This window comes from Saccostrea echinata, unplaced genomic scaffold (assembly GCF_033153115.1).
Source record: "Saccostrea echinata isolate AGI-Se365-2 ecotype Australia unplaced genomic scaffold, CSIRO_AGI_Sech_v1 ptg000056l, whole genome shotgun sequence".
In the NCBI taxonomy this organism is placed as follows: domain Eukaryota; kingdom Metazoa; phylum Mollusca; class Bivalvia; order Ostreida; family Ostreidae; genus Saccostrea; species Saccostrea echinata.
This window is the reverse complement of record NW_026889805.1, coordinates 5565765-5592430: the sequence shown is the minus strand read 5'-3', so window position 1 is coordinate 5592430 and position 26666 is coordinate 5565765. Positions and strand designations below refer to the sequence as shown.

Genomic DNA, 26666 nt, shown 5'->3' with positions numbered 1-26666 from the left:
TGTTTCATTTTCAATGTATGTCTAATTACTGTGCAAAGTTTCAATAAAATACTAATAGAACTAAAAGATGAAATAGATTACACAGAGAAGGAGTTCCTGATAGACGAAGAGAACCGTCTCCTTATGACAAGTTAAAAGTATTTGTTTATTTGCTTGGTAAATGTCTCTTCGAGAATATTTCACTCATGTAGGGCAACTGATCGTCAGTAAAAGGCTTCAAATTTAAGCCCGTTCTCGGCACTTACGGCAACATAGGACATGGTCTTATCCAAGAACCAGTATTTATCCACGTCCCGCAGTGAGATTAGAATTGGCGACGTAAGGATCAACTCCTTACTCCGTGGTTCCAGAACGAGGAAAGAATTTCGCTCTTACCACTGCACCAAGCGGACGAGTGACGGGACAACTCCCCTTTCATAATGTAAATGGATTTGCAAGACATATGATTTAATTTTTTTTATTTTCAAAACTAGCGTCAATATTTATAAAATAAATTACAGTAAATAATCTCATTGTCCTGTCTTTATCTAGCCACTGGCATTCTTCACTGGCGTTTGATTTCGTCTACTTCTAGACGGTTGTAATTCTCTTTGATGAGGAATAAGACAGGGATACAGGACCCAATAGCGCCCAGACACGCCCAGTTCTCCCAAGTCGTCCCTGTTAAAAGTTTGCAAGGTTCATTATATTGCCAAGTTTGCATTTGATTGGTGTTTAGAAAGACGTAATTTAAAATAAAACATTTCATAAGAAAATACAGGTAACTCTTGATGGCTCGAACTTCGATCTCTCGAAGTTCTTGATCGCTCGAAGTGAGTCTCCGGTCCCGAATTTTTCCACTATATAACTAAGCAAATTTACTCTTGATTTCTCGAACTCTTGATCTCTCGAAACCCTTGATCCCTCGAAGTCAAAATGCAGTCCCGCTATGCATATTCTATTAGAATTTACCCTCGATACCTCGAAGTGGCTATGTGTATACAAGATTATATAATTAGCACCTTTACCTGGACATTTAAATGGCCCCAGGTAGAAGACGCGGGTCTCGAGGGACAGGATGTTTATTCAGGTGACACTTATGCTGCAAGGTGATAATTGATTTATATTGAATCATATTTTGCCTATATAAATAATTATCATCGACTCTTTTAAGATAATTTAGAGACGCAGTGTCATTGAAAAGTAGTAATTTATTAAAAGACAAAACACTAATTTAATTTTTATTTCGAGTCAGTGTCAAAGTTGAACGAAATATGAAAAAAGCAGAAACAGCCTCAATGTCAATATGACGACTTCTATTGAACAAATACTTACAGAACTGTGTTCAATGATCATGTTTGGAATAGACAAAGTAATATACGAGTCGCTGCAAAATGTCGTTTTCATGTAACGAATGCGTAGTATGATGTCCGTATTACAAAGAATAAATAAATATACATGATATGACGATATACATTTTTCGCTTTACTCAGTTTAATGAAATATTCATCTGAATTACGAAAAAATATCGTTGTTTTATAAAAACCATGTGTAAAAGGTAAGCACTGCATGAAAATTATTACATCCGGTAAGACTAATTTTAAAACCTGTCAACAAACCCGGAAAATTCCGGACTCTTGAAAACTCGAACTCTTGATCTCTCGAAGTTTTTCCTCGGTCCCGCGGACTTCGAGGTTTCGAGAGTTACCTGTATATATTACATACTGTATAGATTTTAATAGAATATACTGGTACATTTATTCTGCAATAATAATCCAGAATTGATGAACACAACAGAAATACACCTTAATTTAGCGTTGCTTTACACCATGTTGGTAAAACATCTTGTGAAGAAATTTCTCAATTAAAAAATTGTTCACATAGTTTTAAAAATAGAACTCGCAATTTTGCAGACTTTTCTGATATTTTCCTTGTGCATAACCGTTCCTTTTTTTACCTATATGGGGTATCATGCCGACGAGAAGAAATACCAGTCCCCCTATGTTATTGACGAGAGTCAGGACAAAGTTGGTGATCCCTTCCGCCACAGGGTAAGTCACTTCACACGCCATCTCGTAATAAAGGGGCACGCTGGCAGTAAGAAGAAGCGTGGCAAGAATGATAGCAGCATACAAAGAATCTGAAAATGTAACCAAACCAAAACTACTAACCTTAAACCAATGGAACAAAGCAGAGTGTAGTCTGAAAGTGATTCTGAGCTTGGTTTAAAATACAGTATTTCTGCTTTAAATGGAAGTATTTACAGCAATTCAATGTAGGAAGCCCACACCAGTGCATTGGTTTATAGAGTTTGTACAGTTCTGCTGAGACTCTATATTGCAAGATTCCAGCATACAGGATATGGGACAAAATTGTAAAATTTACTCCAAGAGGCATTCTACCATATTAAAGAATAAAATAAAATTTACATGTAGATTCTGGAATGGTTCCATTTATGAGAAGAGTAAACCAGACGAAGCAAGCACTTCCACAAATATATAACAACAAGAGGAACATCTTCGTATGACGCGAAAATATGTCCGCAAATCTGTTAAGACAATAATAGGAAAAATGGACTAATTTTTTTCATATACAGTTAAAACAGATAATCTTTATTGTAAATCATTTAATGGATTGCTTACTTTGCTAAAATTATTGACCCAGCACAACCTGCAAGAATGGAATAGAAGCCCAGCCATCCAGCCTCGTTCTGTGAGAAACATTTTATAATTATTTCTTAGATACACCATAGTACTTATTGTAATGTTGCACAAAGGGAAGTAATGTCGAAATTATGAAATAAAATCCATTTATATGACATTCGTGTGCAAAATGGCACCAGTGATCAACAGATCGAACGCCCAGTGCAATCCACTATAAAAGAAATATTCGCCACCGAAGATGGAATTTGTTAATACATATTTATGGAAACCTTTTGACAGCTAAAATGGTGTTTAATATGATTTGTGCTAGCTTTTTTTATTTAACTTGACGAATTGATAATGGGTGTCTTTTTGTTTTGTACATCAATGCAACATTTCATCAATTGTAGTTTTGTTAAATTGTAATGAATTAATTACCTCGTCTATGTTGTGAGGTTTAAGGATGACATCAAGAACACTCTGCCAACAGTTAAAGACTCCCAGAGATATACCATATGTAGCACATATAATCCAAAACCGCACATTTCTGTACAATATACAGACATTTATAATACAGCCACCGAGAATTTCAGAAGTTAAACATTTCATATGGTAAATATAAAATCTATAAACCTGACAAGACACTTGGCGCCAGCCTTGAAGTCCATGCGCTCCACGGAAGCTGACAAAGTCGGAGGTTTGGGGGGCTTAGCTGGGAAGTAAATGAATATCAGCAGGAGAATAAAGGCGGCCCAGGCAGCTTCTGGGGAAAATAAAGCCGAGAAAGGAATAGATACATAAAGTGGACCGCATGTAAGTAATCATGTTCAATTTTAGATATTAGAATTATTGAAACTTACCAACATACATATAAATCATAATATCATGTCTTTCTTGAGAAATTCTATCATCATCTGAAAGAAATATCTACCAAATTAGATATTTAATTATAAGAACAATATCTATCAAGCGACTAGTCTTGTAAATAATTGATATGGTTAAAATAAAATTATACTGCCTATAAACTTGTGTAGGCCTTGTAAAAAATAGATATGATATGACTGACTTTCATTCTTTTCAACACAATGATCTTATTTGGGTTTTGCTACGAAAGCTTATTAGTGCAACGTAATAATTTTTAAAAATTGGTAATTCCAATTTTAAAAGTTTGCTTTTCCAACTTAAAAGTTGGTAATTCAAACTTTAAAGTTGGATTTTCCAACTTAATCCTGGCTTTTCCAACTTTAATTTGAGCTCTTCTGGCCCTTTTTCTTAGCTTTTTTCTTTTATTTTAAATTATTACCAAGTTTATTAATGTAAATAAAATTAATACTCTGAAATAGACTGGTGTGCAATTAATCTGTGTCAATCATTTTTTACCTTGACTTTCAATATGACCTTACATATAACTTCCAACTTTTAATTAAAAACCCTTATATTTCTTTTAGTCCATCTTATATAATTATATAGAGAATAACTTCATACAACTACGTACTTGACAGGATTTCAACCAAACCTATTTAAGAGATCAGACATATATTTTGTTATGTTTGAGAGAATAAGCTTAAACAAATGAGACCATTAATAGGTGTTCGATATATAAGATGACTCAACACTATATTACATGCTACAACAAATACAACAGAACTAAATGTATCAATTCTGTACACGAAAACAGAATGAAATTAATAATTCCTTCTTTCATCATTATTTCATAATTTAAAACGTTTTCTTTCCATTGTAATTACATGCAGAAAACGGAAACACGAGTCCAGCTACAAAGTATCTGAATATAATGCATAAAGCCACACAGAGATGGAAAAACCAACTTTAAAGTTGGAATTACCAACTTTAAAGTTGGAATTACCAACTTTAAAGTTGGGAAAGCCAAGATTAAAGTTGGAATATCGAACTTTAAAGTTGGAATTATCACTTTAAAGTTGAAATTACCAACTTTTAAGTTTTTTTTTTCCCGTATGGTGCCCCTCGACTTGGAACGGTGAGTGAACGGTGCACCCGTTGTATGCTTCGAATACGTGTATCCAGACATCAAAAACCGTAGAAAAATAGGTATTTTATGCTATTGATGCTCTGTTTATATATCTATCGTGACAGTTTATCAAAAAAGTGCATAATTTTCAAGTTATTATCACTTCCGGTCGAACATTATCTGTTTACCTGTATAAAAATCACCCAGGTGTAACTCAATCGTGTCCAGTAACGAGGTCACGTTAGGCTGTTTGACAAGTACAGGGTGTTTCCAAATGTTCAGGATAGCATGTTTATAATTCGCTGTTCTGGATATGAGTAATAGTAAAGATGAATAAAACGGCTGCGAGAGTGACAGTTACATTGAAAATAATGTTTACTGCACTCAAAATGCAGAAGAACTTGAAAATGAAATATATGAAGAAATCAGAAAACAGTTTGGTCAGTACGATAAAGAGAATTTCATAGAGAACATGGTGGAAAGATACGTGGAAAATCCAGATCAGATGAATGAAATAAGACAAAGTATGTATGATTATGCAAAATCCACAATCGAAGAATTCCCTACAGGTTTCCTAACAGAACGGCGGCAAAGAGGTACCGGGAAGTCAATAACGGAAAAGTATGCATCTGATGTGTACTATATATATGCTTTCACAGAAGGCGTTGTGTCGTCCGCTGAGTTCCAAAGAGAAGTTATGAGTAAATATAAAATGAAGAACTCTGTTTCACAAGACTCGTCGCAGGTTGCAAATAGGACTTTATGTGAAGAAGACGCATTAAATGGACTAACTCTACAAACCCTAAAAGGATGCTTACACGAAGAGCTACAACCTATAAGGGAAGCACTAACAGAATTAAAAGCAGTTTTTGCGTGTGAAATCCGGTCCAAGAACAATGAAATCCGTCAACTGCGTGCAGAGAATAACCGTCTTCAAAAGGAAATGACATCACATGAGGAGGAGAAAAAAAGACTAGCAGATTTTACAACACAACTTAAATCTGAAATGAAATATCTACGACAAAAACTTAAATCTTGTGAAGAGGCTAATGACTCAAACGGAGAAATTTTGAAAGAATTAAAGAAAATTCAAAGATCGCTGCAAAATACACAAAAGCAGTCCAAAGCAAAAACTGCTGATAAGCAAAATGCACGACACGAAAAACCAGAACATGACCGCGTAAGTACAACAGGCATCTTTTCTAATAGCAGAAGGAGTGATGAGGAAGAAGATCGAGATTACAGTCAGGATGATGACAAGACTGATCAAATACGGATCTTAAATTCTGAGATTCACAGGTCTGCAGTGTCACAGACAGATGAAACAGGTGAAATAGATGGAGTACAAGATCCCTCGCCTATTTTGAGCTGCACAAAAGATCTGGGCAGTGTAGATATAGCAAAACAGAAAGAAAATCTAAGTAATACGAAAACTTTTGCAAGCGTACTTACACCTTCAGAAAAAGACAATGAGTGGATACCAAATGAATATGAAAATAAAGAACCAAGATCAACTTTTACAGGTTATACGTTCGTCCGCAGGAAACAACGTACTAAACGAATTGTCTTAGCTAACATAAAGGCACTAGGAACAACATTCGAGGAGGTCCAAAAAGATATTCGTGAATGGTGTGAAGAACGAGATGTTAAAGTGTCGGACATATTTCTTCTAGCACATCACTCAGAAAGAAGATTTCCCACATTTGTAATCCGTGCAAGCATTGATGAAGATGACTACGAAAAAACACAGAATCCAAAATTCTGGCCAGAAACTATTTCGGCCAGAGAATGGATCATCCGTAATGACAGAAATACTGAACCTGACCCTGGAAGTACAGACGATCCATGATGACAGTGACACGTTTCATAATAATCCTTATAATTCTGTCTTGCTGGAATGTACATGGCGTTTTCACCTGCCTATCAGAACTATCTGATGTAACAAAGTTTGCAGATGTCGTTTTTATATCTGAACATTGGCTTCCGAAAAATTGTCTATCATGTTTGCGTACATCAATGCCAGATAACATAACCTGTTTTGCAACACCAGGAATATCCAAAAACAACATCACTAGAGGAGGGACTGCATTTTTGATTCGAAATAACAGTGAATTTTCTGTAAAAGAGGTGAAGACAGCGAATGAAAGAATAATGGGAATTGAAATTATTTATGGAACAAACCAGTTTATTATTGGATGCCTCCTTCCCTCAACAAACCTTCATTACGAGGAATACAAACGTGTGATGCAGGACGTATTTGACTTGTTTGATGAGCTTAGTGAAACTGGTCCTGTAATTTTATGTTGTGATTTTAATACAGATATCAAAAACAAAACTAGCAGTCCAAAATCAAAGCTCCTTACAGAAAATACGCTAGACGGAAACCTTTGTAGTATATTTTCTACTGAACACCAATATACATTCCAAACAAAAGATCAAAAACTGAAGTCGCTTCTAGACTACATTTTTGTTCCTGAATGGCTTTCTCAAGAAGTGAAATATAACGAAATATATCAAGATTTTGCCTATGAAGTTTCTGACCATTTCCCTCTGTTCTGTGAAATTGACATAACTGGTGTTTTCGCCCAGTTACCTCCAGATTATTCAAGAAACATCCCAAAATGGAAATTGGCTGACACCAACAAACTGGAATCGTTAAAAAATTCGTTTGCTAACCTTTTAAACCAAGCAGATACAAGAACTCTACATAAGGATAATATTGATACGTTCCTTGTCCATATTACTGCTTCGCTTTTAGCATCTTCTGATCGACATATACCATATGGAAAATTCAATCCGCATCTAAAACCATATTGGAAAAAATCCGAGTTAAACAGCGCCCATTATGAAATGAGATGCTCAAGAAGGACCTGGGAATCAAAGGGATCTCCTAGAGATAAACAAAATGAATCGTATGAAAACTATAAAAAATCAAAACGTAAATTCAGAAAACTGCACAGACTTGCACAAAAAGACTGACACCTTGCAATATTCGATGAAATTGACAAAGCCACTGAAATTGATATAGGAACTTTCTATAGGACAGCATGGAAAAATAAAAAACGAGCAGGTTCATCTTTTCCATCAAAATTAATTTATAAAGGGAAAACTGCTGAGAACATTACTGACATGTGCAATTTATGGCAAGAATACTATTCTGACCTTGCTAACGAAGAGTACCATCCAGGTAAATTTGATGAAGATTTTAAACACTTTATAGATGAAACTGTGCAGAACATCGATAATAATCTAAAGAGCAGCGATGGCATATTCACTGATGGGGACGTCATATCTGTTGAAGATGTCAAATACCAAATTGAACAGCTTACCAAAGGAAAAGCTCCTGGACCAGATTTTCTCACTAACGAACACCTTATATACAGTAGTCATATTGTGTCTGAACAACTGTGCTTACTTTTTAATGCTATAATCAGAGAAAAATACGTTCCTGAAATGTTCAAAGTAGGAAAAATTATATCTATTTATAAAGGCAAAAACAAAGATAAATGTATTCCTACTAATTACAGGGGTATCACATTGACATCTGTAGTCAGTAAATTATTTGAAAAAATACTTTTGTCAAAAATTGAAGATGGTCTAATTTGTAGAGGAAAATCATTTCCACATAATCTACAGTTTGGGTTTAGAAATGGTTATGGTGCCATCCCAGCATGTTATGTCCTAAAAGAATCTATTAGCTACTATGTAGATAGAGTTTCTCCAGTTTTCTGTGCATTTTTAGACAATGAAAAAGCCTTTGACAGAATCTGGCATAATGGTCTCTTATTTAAGTTGTATAATCTTGGAATTGACTCCAGATTTTGGCAAATTTTAAAGTACTGGTATAATGACAGCAAATGTTTTGTATCATTTTGTGGTGTAAACTCCAATTTGTTCAAAACTTGTCAAGGTGTAGGGCAAGGAAGGATACTTAGTGCTTTTATGTTTCTTGTGTATATTAATGATTTATTATATGAAATATGCAAAAATGGCAATGGTCTTTTACTGGGTGATTAACACATTCCAGGTATTCTATTAGCAGATGATACTGCTCTAATGAGCAATTCACCAAGATCCTTACAGTGTTTACTCAACCATGTAGAAAACTATGCATTTACTTGGAGACTCCATTATAATCCTAGTAAAAGTGTCTTTATTGTATTTAGGAAAACACAAAAATGTTCCTTATCTTGTAGCGTTACGCTTTTTGGTAGTGAAATACCTCAGTCTGAAAATACAATATATGCTGGTTGCCTTCTCCAGGCCAACATGAAAAGTGACAAACTTACAGAACGAGTGTGCAAAACTGCTAGATCAAAAATCCACTCTTTATATTCTATTGGTGTTAATAACTCTGACATTCATCCCGTTGTATCTGCAAAAATATGGAAACGGGTCGTACTACCGTCTGCCCTCTACTCCTGCGATATTTGGCCGTCATTGTCACTAACAGACATGCAACAACTTGAATATGTACAAAGACACTTCTCCAGAATAATTCAAGGATTTTCAAAGTTTTCTCCGTCACTTTCAAGCATCTCAAATATTGGTCTGTGGACTATACAGGGTTACATTGATAAATGTCGCCTACTTTTTTTAGGTAGACTCCATAGGTCAGAACAAACCTCTGTACATTATCAGATCTATAAGTTTATTTCTGATGTTCATGTATCTGAAAAATTTTTTGCAACCAAAAACATGTTACAAACTGCTAACAAATACCAGCTCTTAGATGTGTTTGAAAATAATTGTAGTATTATATACGGCAAAAAGGAATTTTCAAAAATGATTATCAAAACAATATGGTCAGCAGAGGAAAAACAATGGCGTGCTGCTCTGTCTGGAGATCCTGATATGTCTTTTTTCAGTAAAATACATACCATGTTAAACCCAAATAAATTGTGGCAGATTGCTAGAGAGGATCCCTCAAAAAGACTGTTAATCAATTTTTTGATTCAGGTTTCATCGATGAAAATTGTTCGTAAATTTTGTCAACTTTGTAATAAGCTAACAAGTAACTATAATATGCACTTGATCTTAAGTTGTTTTACATTATTAGACGACAGAGAAACTATGTTTGAGGACATTTTAGATATACTTGATGTAAACGAGTATGTTTTATTTGAAGATCAAGATCCCGATTTACAGTTTTTATCGTTAATGGGTTGTGTTCAAGGCACAAGTTTTGAAAAAATATCTTTTACAAAATGGAAGCGTATTATGATAATCGTTGCCTCAACAGTATATAAAAACAAAAGCCTTTTTGCCATAGATTGTAGAAACCTGTAATGTTTTACATTAAATTTGTACATATATAAATATGTTTTCTCTTTTGTATTGTGTTGTTACATGAATTAATTATTTGATCATACAAACTCTCCATTAATTTGGGGGAAATAAAGAATATCTTATCTTATCTTATCTCTGAAATAGACTGGTGTGCAATTAATCTGTGTCAATCATTTTTTACCTTACTTTCAATATGACCTTACATATAACTTCCAACTTTTAATTAAAAACCCTTATATTTCTTTTAGTCCATCTTATATAATTATATAGAGAATAACTTCATACAACTACGTACTTGACAGGATTTCAACCAAACCTATTTAAGAGATCAGACATATATTTTGTTATGTTTGAGAGAATAAGCTTAAACAAATGAGACCATTAATAGGTGTTCGATATATAAGATGACTCAACACTATATTACATGCTACAACAAATACAACAGAACTAAATGTATCAATTCTGTACATGAAAACAGAATGAAATTAATAATTCCTTCTTTCATCATTATTTCATAATTTAAAACGTTTTCTTTCCATTGTAATTACATGCAGAAAACGGAAACACGAGTCCAGCTACAAAGTATCTGAATATAATGCATAAAGCCACACAGAGATGGAAAAACCAACTTTAAAGTTGGAAAAGCCAAGATTAAAGTTGGAATATCCAACTTTAAAGTTGGAATTATCACTTTAAAGTTGAAATTACCAACTTTTAAGTTGGAATTACCAACTTAAAAAAAATTACGTGGCACTAATTACCCTTCCATATTTTGCAGAAATAGAGACACTTTAATTTCTTCTTTTTTAAAGTATGGCAATACTAAATCTGGATATGATTGAATTCCTGTAGCATTCCTCTTTTGTCTGTATTATAGAATCAACTGTCCTTTATATAATTTTGAGATATTTAGATGTGCTGAACTAGTACCTTGTATATTCTATAGTGAATTGTAGCCTATAGTTATGGATATTCCATTGTAATTATGCTAGATGTGGTTTCTGCTTACCTGTTGTGTTGATCAATGAGGTATTGCTGAAACGAATTATGAACAGATGTGATCGAATAACACATATAATTAAAGTGCAACTGTTCAATATAAAAACAAAGGTAACACTGTTTTATACCTTACTGTGGAGGTTGTGTTGGAGGTTCTGTCCGGTACCATATATGGACCTGTAAAGACATCAGTTAATATGCATGATCATAGATAATTCAGCATCATATTGGCACTGTTCAAAATCATTGGATGGTAATTACGCTTTTATGAGAGACAGTTAATTTTTTCACTTAAAAAAGCCCAGCAAGTGATCAGCCATTTAACAAAGGCTCATATTTCTAAAACTTAGAAACAGGATACATGTGATACTAAATAAGGTTTGAACGAAGCCAGAGTGCCTGTGTACATATATGATATATGAATTAAACCTTTAAAAAATATTTGATATGCAGAGTTATGTGTAGGTATTTTATTCAAAATATGTACTGGGTTCAAATCAAAGTGTGGAAGTACTGGGTTCAAATTGCTGATACAGTGGATGTAAGAGTTTTAGTAAGTTTACTTTGACATCAAGAACTGTGGTTTAGAAACCGTTATTTATAATCAGGGAGACTGAATCTAAAATCTCAAAATCAAAGCAGTATTTAATTTGTGTGTGTGTGTGTGTGTGTGTGTGTGAAATTGATGTGCCATACAAATAATTTTCACATTTAACTTTTTTCTACACGGTAATATTTCCAGGAAAAATAGTACCATTTATGCTCTTAGATTAAAAAAAAGACCGATATAAATTTTGAGTACAAGTGACATACTCGAAGGGAAACCCAAATAACATTACTTGTACCTATTACCATGGAAGATGCGATGCCAAGAAATGATGACGCAGTTGTGACACCAGTAGCTGTCAATCGCTGGTTTGTTGGAAACCAAGCAGACGATAGTACGGGTGGAACAGCGCTTACAGGTCCCGCCAACCCATTCAACATTTGTCCTACGTTCACGGACCTATAGAGTATATTTGAGCGTACATTTTGGATTGAACCTGTATAGTCTGTCTTCTTGTATGCTAGGATACATGTGTGCTGATAAGCCGTGTGTATGGATTTGCAGTGCTTCGATTGTTGGCTAAATTGTTCAAAGACAAGATGTGGTAAGTACTTAATTCAACAAGACGTACCAAGCGAAAACGAGACAGCGATACCGATGCTTGAAACAACGAAGGAAATTGCTGTGGCTGTTGTGCGTTCTTTGACAGGAAACCACAAAGCTGACAAAACTGGCGGAACACCCATGGCAACCGGGCCCGCCAAACCATTCAGAAACTGACCAATATTAACCGTCCTGGAAGAGAAGTGGTCCTACCTATTAGAAGGGACAGTGCAATGCCAATGCCATTAGGAAACACTGCTTCAGCTGTGGCGTGCGTGCGCTGCTGGACAGGGGACCAAACAACACATACCAAACTAGTTATAATTGTGGAATCTAACATATTTCAAAACAGCGAAAAAGATGCAATAAGTGATGCAAGTTTTAATTTAAAAGGGAAAAGTTTCAATCTTTGATTTCTTTGAAGACTTCCTGTGACAACCGGAGGTGACGACTGACGCGTTGAACCCAAATGGTTTTGCCTACTCCTAAAGGTCAATTACTCATACAAGTTTTGGTGTTTAAATCGTTTACCTGTTTTTGAGATCTTTCTCAGACTTCTCATTTTGAGGACAGAAAAACACGCGACCGGAAGTGAATTTTTGAAAGATATTTAAGGATAATCTAGACATTTGCAGTCTGAATAACATATTTAAAATTCATTTCAAATACTTTATCTACAAAATATATTAATGGGAAAGAAAAATACTCAAATTATATAGTTTTTCTCTAACCGGAAGTTGACGTTTTTCTTTCCGGTTGGACCAACATCTTTGGAATCTGCGAAAAAGATGCAATAAAGTTATGCAATTTTTAATTAAAAAAGGAAAAGTTGAAATTTTCGATTTCTTTGATGACTTCCTGTGACGACCGGAAGTGACGGCTGACGCTCTGAACCCAAATGGTTTTGGCTACATCTTAAGGTCTGTTGCTCATATAAGTCTGGTGTCTTAATCTCTTACCGTTTCCGAGATCTTACTCAGACAACTTCTCATTTTGAGGACAGAAAAACACGCGACCGGAAGTGAATTTTACAAAGATATTTGACATTACTCTAGAACTTTGCAGTCTGAATAACATATTTAAAATTCATTCCAAATACTTTATCTACAAACGATATTTATGGGAAAGAAAAATACTTAAATTATGTAGTTTTTCTCTTATAATCGGAAGTTCATGTTTTTGTTTCCGGTGGGACCAACATATTTCAAAACTACGAAAGAGATAATGTGATGTAAGTATTGATTTAAAAAAAGAAAGTTGAAATTTAACGATTTCTTTGATCACTTCCTGTGACGACCGGAAGTACTGACGATGCAAGAAAAGGCAATTTTGCAAATCTAGAAGTCGTGTCCAATCATCTCTAACAAGTCTCCAGTTCATATCTTTAGCCGTTCCTTAGATCCTTCGAAGACAAAATTTCATTTTAAAATCAGGAAATTGTCCATAACTTGGCACTGGAACCGATTTAACCAAAAAACGGAATTTTATATAAAATTCGTATAAAGACCTTTTATCCCTGAAAATTTCAAAGAAATTCATTGAATAGTTTTCGAGAAATCGCGTGCACAAAATTTTGTCTAAAAAAAAAAGAATAATAATAATAAGAAACAATAGAATCACTATAAGGCCTTCCGTGGAGACGGAAGACTTTAATTAGAAACTCATTGCGAGCAATGAGAGGTCTTCCGTCCGATTTTGAAAATAAAAACGTAAATTCAAGCTGAGAAGATGATAAAAGAAATTCAGACACTCTGGAGATTTAACCCTGGTCGTCAGCGTGAAAATCCAACGTGCTAACCATTAACCATTCACTTTTTTGCATCACTTCCTTCACGGCCGGAAGTAACTGCGATACAAGATTTTCTTGCGATTCAAATAAACTGATGACTGACTATCAGTCCTGAAAGTTTTAGACTTCAGTCGTTTACTGTTGCCGAACACTATTGTAAGAACAAATTCTAATTTTGAGGACAGGTAAACAAGCGACCGGAAGTGAATTTTTAAAAAAAAACTCTGACCTTTCTCTAGACATTTGCAGTACCTACAAAATGCATATAAACATTTCAAGTACTTTATCGATAAGCAATATTTATGAGAAAGTTAAATATCGAAATAACGTAGTTTATCACCTAAAACCGGAAGTTGACGTTTTTGTTTCCGGTCGAATCTAACATATTTCAAAACAGCGAAAGAGATACAATAAAGTGATGCAAGTATTAATTTAAAAAAGAAAAGTTAAAATTTTTGATTTCTTTGATCACTTCCTGTGACAACTGGAAGTTACGACTGACGCGTTTAACCAAAATGGTTTTGCCTTCTCCTCAAGGTCTGTTACTCATAAAAATTTGGTGTTTTAATCGTTTACCTGTTTTTGAGATCTCGCTCAGACAATTTCTCATTTTGAGGACAGAAAAACACGCGACCGGAAGTGAATTTTACAAAGATATTTGACATTACTCTAGACATTTGGAGTCTCAATAACATTTCTAAAATTCATTTCATGTACTTTATCTATAAAGAATATTTATTGGAAAGTAAAATACTCAAATTATTTAGTTTTTCTCTTATAATCGGAAGTTGTCGTTTTTGTTTCCGGTGGTACCAACATCTTTCGAATCTGCAAAAAAGATGCAATAAAGTGATGCAATTTTTAATTAAAAAAAGAAAAGTTGAAATTTTCGATTTCTTTGATCACTTCCTGTGACGACCGGAAGTGACGGCTGACGCTCTGAACCCAAATGGTTTTGGCTACATCTTAAGGTCTGTTGCTCATATAAATTTGGTGTCTTAATCTCTTACCGTTTTCGAGATCTCATTCAGACAACTTCTCATTTTGAGGACAGAAAAACACGCGACCTGAAGTTAATTTAACACAGATATTTGACACTACACTAGACATTTGCAGTCTAAATAACATATTTAAAATTCATTCCAAAAACTTTATCTACAAACGATATTAATGGGAAAGAAAAATACTGAAATTATGTAGTTTTTCTCTTATAACCGGAAGTTGACGATTTTGTTTCCAGTGGGACCAACATATTTCGAAACTACAAAAGAGATGCAATAATGCGATGTAAGTATTGATTTAAAAAAAGAAAGTTGAAAAATAACGATTTCTTTGATCACTTCCGTAAGCGACCGGAAGTACTGACGATGCAAGAAAAGGCAATTTTGCAAATCTAGAAGTCGTGTCCTATCATCTCTAACAAGTCTCCAGTTCATATCTTTAGCCGTTCCTTAGATCCTTCGAGGACAAAATTTCATTTTAAAATCAGGAAATTGTCCATAACTTGGCACTGGAACCGAATTTACCAAAAAACGGAATTTTATATAAAATTCATATAGAGACCTTTTATCCCTGAAAATTTCAAAGAAATTCATTGAATAGTTTTTGAGAAATCGCGTGCACAAAATTTTGTCTAAAAAAAAAAAGAATAATAATAATAAGAAACAATAGAATCACTATAAGGTCTTCCGTGGAGACGGAAGACCTTAACTAGAAACTCATTGCGAGCAATGAGAGGTCTTCCGTCCGATTTTGAGAATAAAAACGTAAATTCAAGCTGAAAAGGTGATAAAAGAAATTCAGACACTCTGGAGATTTAACCCTGGTCGTCAGCCTGAAAATCCAACGAGCTAACTATTAACCATTCACTTTTTTGCATCACTTCCTGTCACGACCGGAAGTAACAGCGATACGAGATTTTCTCGCGATTAAGAAAACTGATGACTGACTATCAGTCCTGAAAGTTTCAGACTTCAATCGTTTACTGTTGCCGAGCAATATTGTGAAAACAAATTCTAATTTTGAGGACAGGTAAACAAGCGACTGGAAGTGAATTTTATTAAAAAAAAAATCTCTGACGTTTCTGTAGACATTTGCAGTATCTACAAAATGCATAAAAAACATTTCAAGTACTTTATCGATAAGCAATATTTATGACAAAAGTTAAATATCGAAATAACTTAGTTTATCACCTAAAACGGAAGTTGAAGTTTTAAAACAGCGAAAGAGATACAATAAATTAATGCAAACTTTAATTTTAAAAAGAAAAGTTAATTTTTTTTATTTCTTTGATGACTTCCTGTGACGACCGGAAGTTTAGACTGACGCGTTTATCCAAAATGGTTTTGCCTACTCCTCAAGGTCTGTTACTCATAAAAATTTGGTGTTTTAATCTTTTACCTATTTTTGAGATGTCGCTCAGACAATTTCTCATTTTGAGGACAGAAAAACACGCGACCAAAAGTGAAATTTTGAAAGATATTTAAGGTTACTCTAGATAAATAAAAACGAAAAATGCAAAAAATTCAGATATAGTCGGGATTAAACCAAGATCGGCTGCCTGAAAAGAGCTAGGTTCACTTTATGCATAAAATGGACCTGTAGATATACCAATTTATTGACTAACACTTTATGTTCCATTTTAAACATCAAGATAAAGTAGAGACTTAGTGCTTTCATAACCTATTAAAAATTTTCTCCTTAAAGCAAAGGTTCTGGAAAACAGGCTTCATGGAATTGCAATGTTATTGAATTTTAAGGAAAACTAGTATATTTGAGTACTTTCACAGAAGAGAAATAATATGAGCGCACCCTCTGATCTAAAAAAAAATAAAACAGGTTTTCTAATCCTCAGAAATAGTTCTATCAGTTAATAGTTGCATATTTAAGATCAGAGGTTACGCTCTATATTAAATATCGAAAAATAGCTTTAAAAATTGGCTGTTTTTTAGAATTTTTCAGGATATGAGGAAAATGGCGCATTTCATGACGTCATAATGCATTGGCTAGCCAGAAAATTACGTCTTTTTGATAGATACGCAGTCATCAAAGGTTTAAATGATATTTAATGCATTGTCAACTAAAACCAAGCAGTTTCAATTTTTCTGAAATTCACAGGGCCAAAAAAGACCCTAATTGAACCTTGTTCTTTAATATTGAAACCACTACATTAGCGCAATGTACCAGCCATCATCGATGTTTACCTTGCACTCATTCCCTGAAGTAACGAGTGTCAGGCAGGTTAATTTTTTTTCTTATAGTGCGGAATTATAGGATGAAAACTAGCCAGCTAAATTTTGTGCAAGTACTAGTAGATTTACATCGGATTTGTTACTTGAGTTTTAAGAATAACTGATAGCGGAGAAAATAATCTGTTACTGATCAAAATTAAAAAAAAAAACTATTGTGTTTACTTCCTTTATTCTTTATGCATTCAACTTTCTATTCTATGCAATTCCAAATACAGACATGTCCGCGTAATCTTTTTTTGTACTTCTACACTACTGCATCAGACCATTTGTGAAAGGCGGGTCAAGATCAATATTTCGCGCCAAAGGTCACGAGTAAATCTTCGCGCCTTTTGTTTGGAATGTGTCTTCAATTGAATAAGTGTACGTGATAGCTTCAATGAAATTTAAAAAAATATATGTTGCTATAGCCTGAATTTCGAGCCTAAGAATGTATATTTATCACACTGTATATATAACATATCGTATACAGGCAAGTAACATAAAGGCAGCGCTAAGTTTCCTTACACATTTTATATTTCTCTTTACCCCCAAAGTGGATTATTCCAATTAGTAACACATTAATGAAAAGACTAGAATGTTTTGCAACAAAACACGTTTCGCCATATGACGCTCAAGGAATCCGATACCTATTATGTTCAGTAACTAGCATCTATAAAGAAATATTACCCCACTAATATCAAAGAAAAATATTGAAAAACGTAAAAGTTGAAAAATTGACTTTTTTAATTCGCTTCCGGTAGCGACCGGAAGTACTCACGACGCACGAAAAGGCAAACCCGCATATCTAGAAGTCATGTTCTATGCTCTCCAACAAGTCTCCAGTCCATATCTTTAGCTGTTCTTTAGATCTCGCGTGGATAAAATTTCATTTCAAAATCAGAAAAATGTCCATAACTTGGAACCGGAAATGATTTTCTCCAAAATTCTTTCAAATGTAACAATGGCATTTTATAGCGCATTATCCCTGAAAGTTTGATGAAAAACCATTGAATAGTTCTCGAGATATTGCGTGCACAAGATTTGTCTAAAAAATCTATTTTTAAAATATCTTCTGGTGGACAATTTTAAAAACAAATTATATATTAAGCATTACGATAAGAATCTCTATTACCTCTATTAAAATTAAAAAAAAATATTGAAAAACGTAAAAGTTGAAAAAATTGACTTTTTAAATTCGCTTCCGGTAGCGACCGGAAATACTCACGACGCACGAAAAGGCAAACCCGCATATCTAGAAGTCATGTTCTATGCTCTCCAACAAGTCTCCAGTTCATATCTTTAGCCGTTCTTTAGATCTCGCGTGGATAAAATTTCATTTTAAAATCAGAAAAATGTCCATAACTTGGAACCGGAAGCGAATTTCTCCAAAACTCTTTCAAATGTAACAATGGCATTTTATAGCGCATTATCTCTGAAAGTTTGAAGAAAATCCACTGAATAGTTCTCGAGATATTCCATGCACAAAATTTGTCTAAAAAATAAGAATAATAATAATAATAATAATAATAATAATAATAATAAGAAACAGTAGAATCACTATAAGGTCTTCCGTGAAGACGGAAGACCTTAATAATAACTAGAAACTCATTGCGAGCAATGAGAGGTCTTCCGTCCGATTCTGAAAATAAAAACAAAAATTCACGCTGAAAAAGTGATAAAAGAAATTCAGCGTGAAAATCCAAGAAAGCAAACCATTAACCATTCACTTTTTTGCATCACTTCCTGTCACGACCGGAAGTAACAGCGATACAAGATTTTCTCACGATTCAAATAAACTGATGACTGACTATCAGACCTGAAAGTTTCAGACTTCAGTCGTTTCTTGTTGCCGAGCAATATTGTTAGAACAAATTCTTATTTTGAGGACAGGTAAACACTCGACCGGAAGTGAATTTTATAAAAATCTCTGCAAACTTTTTCAATCAAAAAGATGAAAATATGCATAAAACTCCCAGAAGACTCTCTATTTACCCTGTAAATCCCAAAGAAAAATATTGAAAAACAAAAAGTTGCAAATTTAACATTTTTGAATTCACTTCCGTTTGCGACCGGAAGTAGGAACGACGAAAAATAATGGTCAATCACCATATCTACATTTGATGCTCTATCACCTCAGCAAGTTTCATATTCATATCTTTAGCCATTCTCTGATGATACTGTTTACTTTCTTTTATTCTTTATGTATTCAACTTTTTATTTCATGTAATTCCATATACAGGCATGTCCATGTAATCTTTTTCTGCACTTCTATATACTTCTGCATCAGACCATTTGTCTACTACGAAAGGTTGGTCACGATACATTATTTCGCGCCAAACGTCACGGTTAAATATTCGCGCATTTCCTTCGGAATGTATTTTCTATTGAATGGTGATGGTTTCAATGAAATATCAAAATGTATGTTCTTATAACCTGAATATCGAGCTTGAGAAAGTATATTTATCATATTGTACTTATTATATATCGTATGGATAAGTAACACTGAAGCAGTGATTTAGGTAAGATTTTCTACAAGTTTTATTTTCCTGTTTACCCCCAAAGTGGACTATCCCGATTAGTTACACATTCATGGGAAGACTAGAATGTTTCGCCCAAAAACATGTCTCGTCCTGCGACGGTCAAGGAATCTGATACCATTTATGTTCAATAACAACATCTTTTAGAAAAAAAAATATTTTAATCATTTTCATTAAACAATCTTTAAAAAAATGGTTTTCTTATTTCTGTCTTTTCTGTTCATTTAATATGACACAAGCCTGCATGGGGAAAAAACAATGGCCACGTAATAATTACTATATATTGATTGCTTTAGTCAGGCAAGTTTCTTCAAAAGCTTTTACTTATAACCATGGTTTAGGATCAGTTTTTCCATGGTGTAAAACAAAAGGTTGTAGTTATCGTATTTCCACTTGTAGTCATGTCGTTTTTCTACTTTGAGATACAGACAAGAAAAATTATAGTAGACGTTTGAGGAAACCCCGGATTAAAACTCTATTGCGAAACAGAATTGCAACGTAATTGTGATGTGACAATCCAACATTTCCTTCACATTTCTTTGATCCTTATGGTACTTTCATTCAAACAAACGCTCGGCTGACTCCGTAAATTCTGACCTACTTATCGGAGTTTACAGAGACAGCCGCCATTTTGGACCCGCTTCAAATTTAGAAATGCGAATATCTAGAGTTTGGATTGATCAATTCTAAAATAAATTATATATAAAGAATTTTCAGAAGAGTCTCTATTAACCTTATTAAAATAAAAGAAAAATATAGAAAAACAAAAAAGTTTAAAAATACGACTTTTTTAAATTCGCATCCGGTAACGACCGGAAGTATTGACGACGCACAAAAAGGTGATTCCCCTCATCTAGAGGACATAACCTATCATCTCTAACAAGTCTCCAGTTCATATCTTAAACCATTTTTGAAAAAAAGGGGGGACAAAATTTCATTTTAAAATCAGAAAACTGTCAATAACTTGGCACCAGAAGCGAGTTTTCCAAATTTTCCTTCTGATGAACAAAGTTCATTTGACGACGCTTAATTCCTGAAAGTTTCATTTAAAACCACTGAATAGTTTTTGAGAAATCGCCTGCACAAAATTTTGGGGAAAAAAAAAATAATAATAATAATAATAATAAGAAACAGTAGAATCACTATAAGGTCTTCCGTGAAGACGGAAGACCTTAATAATAAGAAACAGTAGAATCACTATAAGGTCTTCCGTGAAGACGGAAGACCTTAATAAGAAACATTAGAATCACTATAAGGTCTTCCGTGAAGACGGAAGACCTTAATAATAATAAGAAACAGAGTAAAAACAATATGTTCCCAAACTCCGTTTGGGGAACATAACTAGATACTTATTGCCTTGGCAATAACAGGTCTTCCGTTTTCTTGACTTCTTAGAGAAAAAAAACCTCACAATCATCTCAATAAGATTACTCTAAATAATAACAAAAGTTATCTCAAGACTTCCAAAGATATGTAGATACAGATAAAAACAAACGGAATTACTTTTCTGTTTTCTTTATGTACTTCGTCATGAACGAAAGTGCTCCAAACAAATAAAATGTATAAAAATAATTTGCATGGTCATGGTCTATCTAACATCTGCATTAGCCAAACATTTCTGCAAAAAGAAAAAAAAAACTTTAAAAATTCACTTTTTGGCATCGCTTCCTGTCACGACCGGAAGTGACGACAACGTACGATTTTTACATGATGTAGATAAACTGGTAACTAACTATAAGTTCTGAAAGTTTTTGACTTCAGTCATGTAGTGTTTTTGAGCATTTAGGTGAACAAAATCTCAACTTGAGGACAGAAAAAAACGCGACCGGAAGTGCATTTTCCTAAGATGGTTGACTTCACACTAGACAATTGCAGTCTCAATAACATATGTAAAAATCATTTCAAAACTTTATCAATAAGTGATATCTTTGGGAATGTTAAAAATCCCAATAACATAGTTTCTCTCTTATAACCGGAAAGTGTCGTGTTTTGTTTCCAGTGAGACCAACACATATAGAAACTGTGAAAGAGATTCAATTATATGACAAGTTTTATTTCAAAAGTGAAAAGTTTAAATTTTTGATTTCTTTGATCACTTCCTGTAACGACCGGAAGTGACGGCTGACGCTATTAACCCAAAGAGTTTTGCCTACTCATTAAGTTCTAATACTCATATAAGTTTGGTGTCTTAATCTCTTACCGTTTCTGAGATCTCACTTTGACAAGTTCTTATTTTGCGGACAGTAAAACATGCGACCGGAAGTGAATTTTACCAAGATATTTGACGTTACTCTAGACATTTGCAGTCTAAATAACATATCTAAAAATCATTTCAAATACTTCATCTATTGCGATATTTATTGGAAAGTAAAATATTCAAATTATGTAGTTTTTCTCTTGTAACCGGAAGTTGACGTTTCTGTTTCCGGTGGGACTAACATATTTCGAAACTGTAAAATAGATGCAATAATGCGATGCAAGATGTAATTAAAATAAGGAAAGTTGAAATTTTCGATTTCTTTGATCTCCTCCTGTGACGACTGGAAGTGACGGCTGACGGATTTAAACATATTCTGCAAACATACTTGTCATGATCTATAATCCCTGAAAGTTTGAAGTCTTAATCTTTTACCGTTTCTGAGATATCGTCCGGACATGATCTCTTTTGAAAAAACGGAAATCGGACATATCTGACGATCGGAAGTGAATTTTGCAAAACCCTTAAAAATGTTTTTAGTTTATTTTATTTGCCATAATCCCTGAAAGTTTCAAGAAAATCCATTGAGCCATCTCTGAGAAATCGCTTGGACAAAAAACGAGAAAAAAATAATAATAATAATAAACAGTAGAATCACTATAAGGTCTTCCGTCTGAAACGGAAGACCTTAATAATAATAAGAAGAAGAAGAAACAGAGTAAAAACAATATGTTCCCAAACTCCGTTTGGGGAACATAATAAAGTATCATTGTAGCATCAAGACTAGCTTAAACCTGACGAAGGTTGTCTTGGAAACAATACAACATGTCTGGCATGTTCTCAACTGATGTTGTTCAAGGGGTGTTTGCCTCTGGGTTTTGAATTGTGTGCTTGGACGTGTTATATTAAGGAAAGCACAAAGTAAATCAGTAAAAATATATCATTATATTTTTTAAGTAAGTAAGTAAATTTTATTTAAAGTCGGCATTTTTTACATAGTTTAACAATGAACATGAGCTCTGTAGAGCTCTTTAACCGACTATCACAGCTAAAAATATCACAGAGAAAACATTTACAACATAAATTAACATGCAAAAAACACATGTACATATATAAACACACATGGCAGATAAAACAAATTTAAGAATTAGAAAAAAACAACAGAAAATTGAAGAGCAAAATGATTGCATTAAGAACAAAAATAAAAAGTAAGCATCATCATAATAGCAAATTGGATAAATTACTACATTAAACACATAGAATCAGATTAAAAAGCATAATTGTATTAATAATAGAAAAATAAAATTGATAGCTTAGAAACTTAAAAATTCAAGCAGATACAGCTTAACCAAAATAAAAAAAACAAAAAATAATTGAAGTTCCTCACCAACACACATCCTGTCTAGTGATTGGGTCAGTCCCTACCTACATAGACAGGATATGTATTGTTGTTAGGTTAGGAAAAAGCAGACATCAAAAGCAACAAATAAAAGAAACTTGTATCCTGGAGAGCTTACACTTTTGCCATCATAGGATGTTACTCCAAATGTTTCAGTCCCCAGGGTCCTTATTATTGGAAATTTAAGTAAATAACAAAGTTTAACATATTGATATAAAAGAAATTTAGAAAAACTAAATAGAATAAAATGAGGTGGTATCAGTAAAGCAAATGAAAGACTTCAAAAGTAAATGAAAAACTGCAAAAATAGAAGACTATGACTCTAAAATAAATAATAAATAAATATTGTCTCATCAGCTATGCTGCCCCAACGCTGTGGTTTCTGCAGGAACTACACTTGCATTTTCCCTCCCTCCATGTGTCAATGAATGTTCTATTTTTGAGTAGGGTTTTTATATGCAATTTTGTTGGCACTGCACGCATAAGCAATGATATTCATTTGAATAAACAAAAATAGAAAACAGTCGTTACAATGTTATCAAGTACAAGTATTAAGCCGATTACTAGTATATCGCATCAGGCTTACCGTATAATTTCTATGCGTATATGAGATTGGATTGTACTAGTGGCCACTTACCATTTAACATAAGGAGGCCGGTCTGTTATACATCTCACACCAGCGCCGAGGGCTATCATAACCGCCGTACTTAAGCACGACCATCTAAGTCCTGTAAATTGTAAAATACTTAAACATTAAAGAATTGTTTTAGAACAAATTATAGAAAATGGCTCAATTCTTCTGTTGACTATTCCCAATGTGTAAATAATAAATGAACGCACCTTTAACATCAACAACCCAAGACATGATGAAGGCTGCCAGAACATAGGATATTGGTCCCCAGTTTGACAAGAGGGCGATGTCCGCGTCAGACCAACCAAACGCTTCCTCTGACGATGCAGCAATAGGTCCCCACGTGTTCCAAACACCATTCTGTGTAAAGGCCAGCAGAGAATACACTATTAACACATACCAGCGCCGTTTATAAATGTGTGTTTCTGTATCAGGGTCTATGACAGACTGGGGGGTCACGGTGGTTTGAATGTCATTCTGCTCTGTTGTTATGGTTACTTCCGCTGGGTATATGGACTGATAAGATGGGGGTGATTCCTCGTTCACAAGAAGATTTTTGGTAGACATATTTTCGTTTTAATTCCACGTCGAATCATTTAAGCAAAATCATAAAGAAACTAAATCCATTATTAACTTCATTTAAACTACATTTAAACTGACTTGGTGCTGCGAACAATTATTCTAGACGACATCATACAAGTCAAAACCTAATAATGAATTAAAGGAAGACGTCAAAGTTAAAATTCTGTTAAAATAAAATAATGATAAATACATGTATTTTAATATTTAATATATAATTCTCTCTGAATGTTTTGCTTACGCAGCATACCTTCAAGTTTTCCTTTATACCTATAATTGATAACATCCATACTGAACAAATCACTGTTGATCTATGTCAGATATAATACTAGTATACTTATCACGAAGATAAACTTATCACTATAACCTACATATTAAAACAACAAAGCAGTAACGCATGACTGTTTATACCAGGTGCTTACTAGACTTTCTTTAATATATGAAGTCAGATTTAAAGTGACACTGTGACGGACAAACGGGAAAATTGACAACAGTAGAATTTGTGCATGACACATGCTTTTGTTCTGTTCTTGAAGATATTAGGTTTCAGAAAATTACAGGTTCCAGAACCTAAACAAGAGGCCCACAGGCCTTATAGGTCACCTGAGTATCATGCAACAACTTTCCAACAATTAAATTTGGTTCATGTTTTAAACCAGAGGCCATGAAATTCACAATTTTTAAAGAGATACCATTGCTCATCATAACTCTACACTTAACATGCTTACTTTGATTACTTAATACCCAGAGGTAGAGCAGAGAAACAAAGAAAAAATGCATTTCCACTATATAATCAGTAGTGCCCCACCCCACAGGAACCCCTGACCCTGGGGACAAACATTTAGCAATTTTGGAAAAGGTACCCTTGCTCATCATAAATCTTTAATTAATACCAAAGAGCAGATTTCAAAGCATTAATTCAATTTCAGTAAATAATCATTATGGCCCCCAATGATACCCCTGACCCACGGGCCATGAAATTCACAATTTTGGAAGAGGCACCCTTCCTCATCATAACTATGTACTTAGATCAACAGCATAATATCCAGGAGCAGAGGAGAAGACTTTCAAAGAATTACTGCACTTTCACTATATAATCAATATAGAGCCCCACCTTAACACCACAACCCCTGACCATGGGTCAATAAAATTCATAATTTTGGAAGAGGCACCCTTCCTTATCATAATTATGTACATGGCTCACTGGTTTAATACCCAGGAGCATAGGGGAAATTTTTCAAAGAAATAATGCATTTTCACTATATAATCATTAGAGCCCTGTCCTAACACCAGAACCCCTGACCCAGGGGCCATGAAATTCACAATTCTTGATGAAGCACCCTTGCTTATCATAACTATGTAATTAGATCATGGGCATAATACCCAGGAGCAGAGGAGAAGATTTTCAAAGAATTAATGCATTTCCACTATATAATCATAATAGCCCCGCCCTAACACCACAACCCCTGACCCAGGGGCCATAAAATTCACAATTTTTGAAGAGGCACTCTTCCTCATCATAACTATGTATTTAGTTCATCGGCTTAATATCCAGGAGCAGAGGAGATTTTCAAAGAATTAATGTATTTTCACTATTTAATCATTAGAGCCCCGCCCTAACACCAGAACCCCTGACCCAGGGGCCATGAAATTCACAATTTTGGCAGAGGCAGTCTTGCTCTTCATAACTACGTACTTAATTCAACAGCTAAATACCTAGGAGAAGAGGAGATTTTTTTAAAAGAATTAATGCATTTTCACTATATAATCATTAGAGTCCCGCCCTAGCACCGGAACCCCTGATCCTGGGGCTATGAATTTCACAATTTTGGTAGAGGGCTCAATGCTTATTACCATCATGCCAACAGTTTGACTGCTTGATGTCCAGGAGTAAAGAAGATTTTTAAAGATTGCATTAATTTGGATGGTTTTAGCCCCACCCCTCAGGCTCCAGGGGGCAGGGGCCATGAATTTCACAATTTTTACTCCCCTTCACCCATAGATGCTATATGCCAAAATTGGTTCAGTGGCTCCAGAGAAGAAGCTAAAAATGTTCAAAAGTTTACGAACGACGTACGACGAACGACGACAGACAAAAACAGATAGCAATAGGTCACCTGAGTGACTCAGGTTACCTAAAAGTCTAATTTAATGGGGAAAAATAAAGTAAAATAAATCTTTGTAAATATTGCTTCACTTCTTCCTCTTTATTGTACGCATGCGCTGAAAAGTTGAAGAATTTAGCATGGTTTCAA

General features: G+C 34.2%; 2 protein-coding genes across 2 annotated transcripts in view; one reads left to right on the top strand and one right to left on the bottom strand.

The window, feature by feature from the left end:
- Positions 1 to 441: 441 nt before the first annotated feature.
- Positions 442 to 24805, bottom strand: LOC133173448 (solute carrier family 49 member 4 homolog). The gene is made up of 13 exons (XM_061308435.1): positions 24662 to 24805; positions 24042 to 24539; positions 23839 to 23929; positions 12078 to 12241; positions 11028 to 11076; positions 10910 to 10935; positions 3482 to 3535; positions 3255 to 3384; positions 3060 to 3168; positions 2622 to 2689; positions 2409 to 2527; positions 1937 to 2119; positions 442 to 660 (listed from the first exon to the last, which is right to left on the bottom strand). Exons 2-13 carry the CDS (start codon positions 24397 to 24399, stop codon positions 545 to 547), a joined length of 1467 nt encoding a protein of 488 aa, XP_061164419.1. The 5' UTR covers positions 24400 to 24539; positions 24662 to 24805; the 3' UTR covers positions 442 to 544.
- LOC133173449 (uncharacterized) overlaps positions 8230 to 26666 on the top strand; it is a 70007-nt gene continuing 51570 nt past the window's right edge. The window contains exon 1 of the mRNA XM_061308437.1: positions 8230 to 9901. Coding sequence (XP_061164421.1) covers positions 8668 to 9900 — 1233 coding nt within the window. The 5' untranslated portion in view covers positions 8230 to 8667 and the 3' untranslated portion in view covers position 9901. The remainder of the gene's footprint in view (positions 9902 to 26666) is intronic.